The 7,089-nt window shown below is 32.6% G+C and overlaps 1 protein-coding gene across 7 annotated transcripts in view; it reads left to right on the plus strand.

The window, feature by feature from the left end:
* wde (Fibronectin-III type domain-containing protein windei) overlaps window positions 1-7,089 on the plus strand; it is a 12,168-nt gene that overhangs the window by 1,205 nt on the left and 3,874 nt on the right. Inside the window, exons 2-8 of one of the 7 annotated variants that reach the window (XM_026815442.1) lie at window positions 339-490; window positions 2,694-3,035; window positions 3,109-3,219; window positions 3,283-4,839; window positions 5,607-5,663; window positions 6,352-6,716; window positions 6,794-7,054. In XM_026815442.1, coding sequence (XP_026671243.1) covers window positions 2,777-3,035; window positions 3,109-3,219; window positions 3,283-4,839; window positions 5,607-5,663; window positions 6,352-6,716; window positions 6,794-7,054 — 2,610 coding nt within the window. In that variant the 5' untranslated portion in view covers window positions 339-490; window positions 2,694-2,776. Of the gene's footprint in view, window positions 1-29; window positions 491-2,024; window positions 2,099-2,693; window positions 3,036-3,108; window positions 4,840-5,606; window positions 5,664-6,351; window positions 6,717-6,793; window positions 7,055-7,089 lie in introns of those variants that run through there. The other 6 variants (XM_026815438.1, XM_026815443.1, XM_026815439.1 and 3 more) reach the window with 6 other exon arrangements.

Here is a 7,089-nt window from a genome sequence, read left to right on the forward strand (position 1 = left end):
GGAAATAACAGCGTGTATTTTTGGTATCTAAGCAGAAGTATCGTCAACAAATATATAAGTTCTGAAAGTATTTTGCGCGGCGGCGCATGCGTTTGAAGAATCTAAGATGCGAGCTGCATTGATATATACATGGCATCTTTGTGTAGAGTTGCAAGTTTTACATATTTTTGTTTTTTTCACACAATTTGTTGTTTAATATCCCTTAGGTTAATATATATCTTAAACGCGAGCATTTGTAAAGCACTTTAACTTTAACTTTAACTTCAAATTTATCCATACGCGTCGAGTATGCTAACAGACACAAATAAAAGTGGCAACACCGCTTGTCGCTTGTTTAGGTTGCGATGTTGCAGATACTCGATGAACGAGTATCATCACAGTGTATCCCGTGTATCCTCGCTTCTGGCATTTACCGTAAATATAACGCATCTTTGGGAGACAAAGATGTGCGGCACTAATCGAAGACTACTTATTTGCATTATGACATAACGTAAGTAAGTTTGTTTATACGCACACATACTCAATTAGTGTGGCACAATTCAGCATTGGGTCCACACTATTTTTTGTATCAAACTTTTCTGTAGGACTTGTAATATGACATATGTACATATTAACGCATAATGTGGGAATATAAACAAAGTTGGATCTTAAATAATATTATAATCTTTAATAATCATTTAATTATTGTTACATTAACATTGTGTAGCATGATATTCTCGTTAGTTGCTAAATTTCATAATGAATGCTGCTAAAGTAATGCAATTTCAAAGTTATCTCATTCCTACTGTTCTTACGAACTTGGGCCTGAAGTCCCAAATGTAAAGATCTAACCCATTGGCTACGTTAATATGTATTATATAATATGCATTATGTACACGCATATGAATAGCTGCCATTTTGTACAGCCTAGAGATACGCCATTTTGTTGTCCCAACATACAAGATGAAAGTTGACAAAATTAAATAAAGATGTCAATTTAAATAGATCGCTCTGGCATTATGACAGAGCATAGTCATTTGTAATTTGAAAAATTAGAAAAATAAAGTAATTAGCGATTGACAGTCTTGGTAAATATAATTTTTTTATTAGCTTAAATTTGGTTGAACGGTTCAACTAAGTACTTAATGAATATATTTGTAATAAGTATATAATTAAGGCAACATTAATATTTTTATTCTCATGATATGTAAGGTGCATCTCGTGAGAATAAAAATATCAAATCCAAATACATAGATCTGCTATGTATAAATAATATGTATGAATATAGAAACATACGGATCTAAAAAAATCGATCTTTGTGAAAGTACCGGCTTCTCCCCACTCCGTGTATTCGACATTGTATTACCAAAGTGACGCACACTGACCTTGTCAGAGAATGGGGAAAGAAAAGAGATTAATAGAGTTACTTAACAAGTATTTAGTGTCGTAAACTATTATTGAAATATAAAATAATGCTCTCTTCCTACGACTGCTGTTGCAATTTGATTTTTTAATATACATTATCTTGAAAAATATACTCATTAATAGTATGTTAGAAGATATAAATTTTGTTAAATTAGTCTATATCTACGCAAAATGCATATAATTGTTTTACTACTACTGTAAAACATTTTACACTTACAACTATTTAGCATGATCAGGGGCGTAGGTATAGAGAAAGGGGCAATGGTAAATAAAAATCTTTTAAATACTATTTTCTCTCCCGGGAAATAACACAGAATGCGGGAGAATGTTGCATATGTGGTTCTAAAGTAGATAATTTTATCGAATAAGTTTTCTCTGTAGTATTAAAAATATGCTTGTAGTCTACGAATTAAAGCGCCATGTTGATTCGGCTTCGTGCGGAATCGTTAAATTTCGTTGATACACATGTCGGTAGTCCGGGTCGGGGCCTATGCTCAGCAGTAGCAGTACCTATTCGTTCAATAGGGAAGCTCGTGTAGAATCCCGCTCTTCTGACTACACGTTTTTTAGATTTTTAGTCGTTAACATGACAAATATTTCGAAATTGTTACGTGTTGTGNAGCATATTATTAGTACGGGGTATTGTATTATATTTCATGTAGTAATTACCTACACGTGATAGCTGAACAATACAGTACGTATCTGTCATGCATTTCGAAAATTCTAATGACAAGCGTTAACATACTGTACTTTTAATCCGCCATTTTTGTTAGCCTGGGCACTTCTGGCCCAGGAATAACACATTGGCGCTCGTCGAGGGGCCCACAATTTGTTCCCCCTTTTTTATTTGTTCATGTTAAGAATTGTTCGTATTCCGCACGCAGTTGCCTTTAATGCTAGTTGCTTACTTTAAGTACGCGTGCTTATTATTAGTCAATGACACCGTAGTACGGAATGAATCGTAAAAATCTATGAGAAGCAAAAATATATATAACACATCTTCACATTCCGTTTATGATTTTCATTTATGATTTTAATATTTTATTGCCCCGAGAAATGGTCTAATTTAATACGAATTAGGAATTTTTTATACTATACATTATCCGAAACAATCAATGTGTAATATACATTTTGTAAATGATAGGAAAATTGTATATAGCAGATTTTTGTTTTGTTCATCTCTCAATTTTTGTATTCCACTTTACATTAAACAAATTATTGTCATTACAGATTAAGTAAATAAATGAGTAAATCATTCATATCAATAAATATACAAATAATATTTACAGGTCAGAAAATATTAAATGAGTCATTCTGGCACTATCTCATATCGTATTCTAATGAGGAAAAGAAATTACTTGTTACTTTTGCGATGGAGACTTTGAGAAGTGATACACTATGTGCTTCTGACTCCATGCATTCTTTATCGAACATTAATTCACGTATTGATGAATTATCAAAAGAAAAAGAGGACTTTTTATGTGGTACAGATGAAGAGGGTGATGATGAAGATGCTCTCTCAGATGATAGTTTGCGCTTAAGGCTTTCTGATGATGATGAAGAAGAAGCTCAGAGTGCTCTAACATCAGCTTTGGATGGTGAAAGCACCAGCCTAGAGATTAATAAAAATGGTAATTATGGTATCTATAAAATTCTACAAAATATCACAAAGACATCAACAACATTATTTTACTTGAATTGCAGAAGTGAGGCCTGACGAAAAAGGAGACGTAGAATCTGCTCCAGTTCCTGATTCAGAAAAAAATAATACTCTGGTGCAATCAGAGGTAGTGAATGAAGAGGAACAATGTTCAGGTAATGATTTAATGGATGACAACATTGTAATTGTTCATGAAAAAAAGGGTACAGAATCTACAGGTGAATCGAAGAAGCTACAATTAAATAATATGTTTCGCCCATGGCCATGTTATGAATGGAGACTTGCTAGGTCTAACTATCGACCATTTCGTAGTAATCCTCGTTATACAGTACCTAGGAGATATTATAGACCTCAGCCATATGAACATAGAAGATATTCTAATGTAGTTCCTCATTTTGAACGCGGGAGAGCTAATGGAATGGTTAATTCATATAATACCAAACAACTGCCTAATAAGGTACAGGACTATACACCTGGCGAATCATGCAATCTAAAGAATTCATCTGGAGATGACCAAAATACGGAGTCTGAGCCAATTAAGAGTACTCCTCTAAAAGAAACAATTATTATGGATATTATAGAAGTTGAAGAAGGCATGAACACATTGAATGGTGAATCTTCAGTTAGTAATGACGATAATGATCAAAAAGAAGAAGAATCATTGAATGAAAATAATTCTATCAATAATTCAGTAATATTAGAGAATAATTCAGAAACAATAGCGTCTAATAATGACAAATGTACAGATATTATAGCTACTGAGGATATTATTTTAAATGATAAGTGTGATGAACAAGTTACAACCTCCGTAATCGATTCTAATGATATTAGTTATGTACAAATAGATCAAACCATTAATAATAGTATTGATACTTGTTCTAGAGAGATTTATAATTCTGATAATTCAAATCAAATGGACTTATCATTTGTACACAAGAAAAGCGAAACTACAGAATTTGTTAAAAACCATGATGTAAATAATGAAAATCAATCTGAAATCTCCTCTAACACTATTGTGAATGTAAATGAGCAGAATAAAGAAATTAAATTAGACAAACAAGACTTAAATAAAAATACAGAATTTACAGATGAAAATCAGAAAATAGAATTATCTGAAAATAATTATATATTAACTCCTTTAGATACTACAGTAGATAAAGAAATAGTAAATAATGAATTAAACATAGATGAAGGAACAGCTACTAATGAAATTGAACAGAGTAACGAAAATAAAAGAGATACAGTTATTGTACAAAGCTTGAAGTCGAATGAACGTTGTGAAAAGAAAATTATATCAAATGATTTGACTAACAACGAAGATACAGTTACACAAAATAATGTATTAGAAGAGCTGGCGACTGCCACTGATAAATGTGATGACACTCAATTAAAAAATTCTGATAATAGTAAAAATTATATAGAAATTTGTAAACCGGTCGAAGATGAGACAATTCAATCCGAAATTAAAGTTCAGAAAGACAGGGAAGATACTATAGAAAAGGATGTAGAACTAACAGAGAAAGAAACCGGGCCAACGAATGTTACGAATAGAATAGAGCAACAACAAGGAAACAAAGAGTCAAAAACGAATGAAAAAAAATCGGTCAATGTAGAAGACCAGAATAATTTCTTAGGTTTTGTTACTAGCACAAAAAATGATAGAAAAGATGATAATGTTAAAAAAAATGATGACGTTCTCGTACCAACGCGAAAAAGGAGGCGACGAACAAAAAAAATGATGCTACAAGAACTTACTTCAGGCGAAGACACACAAGGTATGATTCGTACGTAGAAATGAAATGATCGTAATATTGTATTTTATGAAAGTGCATGTTTAGGTAGATGTGCTTGTTATTTATAGCCATAAATTATTAATTTGTTTAAATTTACAGGCCAGACCATATAAATGTCAACATCTAAATATCTTCACTATTTATGGTCCCATAAAAGAATTCCTCGGGACGAAGTTATATTATTTTAAGAGGCAAATGGAATCGTAAATAACAAACTTTTTTAGGTCATTTTTTAAGATTTCAATGTTATCAGGTATTTTTTTTTAAAGAAGATTGTATAGTTGTTCCTGTACCGATCGTTGAAGCTTTCTATTCTCTACAAAAAAGTATTACCCTGTTAATATCGAAAAACCATTACTTAAGGAGATATCTCGGAAATCATATTATTGGACCCGTCGGTGCAAAAACTATGCAATCCCATTTTGAAAAATAGCGATGCTCTTGAAATCTAACTAAAAAAAAATAGCCTAAAGAAAGTTTACCATTGCATTTGCCTCTTAATACATTTTTGTTGGATTACGTACTCTCACGTTCTTTGCAATCTATTATTTGAGCGCGGGTATTTACTTATATTTATTTAGTACATTTGCAGCGGAGAGCGAGTGTCGTTCGTCGCGTAGTATACCCGTATTGTGCTAAAACAATGTAGTTTCATCCTGAGGAGTCTTTTCACAGAACCATAAATACAGAAGATATTTAGGTGCTCCCATTTATATGATCAACCCTATGTAATTAAGAAAACCTTACAGTATGTTTATCTTGGGAAAGGAATATACCTCATACTTTTGAAAAAAGAACGACAACAGGTGTGTTAGATTGGAATTATTTTCAGCACTCATTTCTTTTGTTCACACCCATCCCATAGTCGTGTAGTCGGTATAGTTTGATGTGTGAAATTCTCAGGGTTTTTGATCATTTTTTAGTATCGTATAGAACTCAACCTTTCGAACAACTTTTATCTTTGCATGTTAGTGGCAATCGACCTTAGTTTCAGAAATATTTGCAAGAAAGTGGCGGTACGGTAAAAAGATGGTATCCCATCAACGAGAGCCGAGACGAAAACCTCACATAAAATTCATTCTCTGTATGAACTTAAGACAGTAAATTGTACAGCATCTTCGCCAAGTACCTCTGGATTTCGCTGTCTCTTCGATCTAGATCCTTGCGAAATGCTCAAAAATTTTACAACACAACTCAAACGCGACCATTATTACAACGATCGAAATTATGAACCTACAATAAAGGACGTGTTAGTACCATTCAAACCGGAAATAACGGTCCCTTTTCATCCCTTTTGTATGAGATAACATTGTTAGAGTGGTCGTAAAATTTCATTTTGTGATCGAATTTTACCCAAATATCTCGAAAGATAAGTTAATCGGTGCTAACATACTGTTATAAAAATCGAGAGCGTCACGGATCGAAAGGATGATTTAAAATTGATGTTTACTAGTTAGCGCAAGACTTTTCATTGTAATATTTAATTTGTTACAGTTGTTGGAAGGCAAAAACGGCGAACCGCTAAAAACGCTGAAGAAATAATAAGGAAGAAATTTCTCAGTAACGATACTGATACAGAATCTAGTGACAGCTCGGATAAATTTGTAGCCGTAAATTATAAAATGAATCTTACGCCAGATGTGCGTCCGTTATCTCCACCTTCATTAAAACGTACTAGTCTGGATAATCATATTGCTGATATAAATGGGAGTATTAAAAGAGTTAAACTAAATCACGGATCACTGCTGAAAGAAGTAAAAGAAACCAATATCGATTTAGAGAAAATTAAAAAATTAAATTTCATTCGCAAATTTTTTCACCGTGATTTAAATGAGAAACTGCCAAAGATAACACAGGAAGTATGTCCAAGTTATAAAATATAAAGTCATATATCTTATTTATATTTTTATATTTCACTAATAATATATACTTAAAGGAATTAGAGGAACTCTTAATACAAAAAATTGTTGAAACGATCACTATGCGTGATGAAATTGGTAAATTGAGGGAACAAGCACAAACATCTGAAAGGAATCAAGAAATAATGCGTGCCAAGTATCAACAATTAGCTAGACAAGTTAAAGATTTTGAAATGGTCCTGAATCGTTATGCGTCGGATCGGCGAGCGAATAATGACAAAACTGTACCACCAATTAAGATCAATAGATCCGTTGGATTGCAAGTTAATATCTTAGTGGTATGTAGATAGCACTGCATTTTAAATATCTACTA

The sequence above is a fragment of the Ceratina calcarata genome, unplaced genomic scaffold, assembly GCF_001652005.2.
Source record: "Ceratina calcarata isolate Rehan_Ccalc_2016 unplaced genomic scaffold, ASM165200v1 scaffold449.2, whole genome shotgun sequence".
NCBI classification, from domain to species: Eukaryota; Metazoa; Arthropoda; class Insecta; order Hymenoptera; family Apidae; genus Ceratina; species Ceratina calcarata.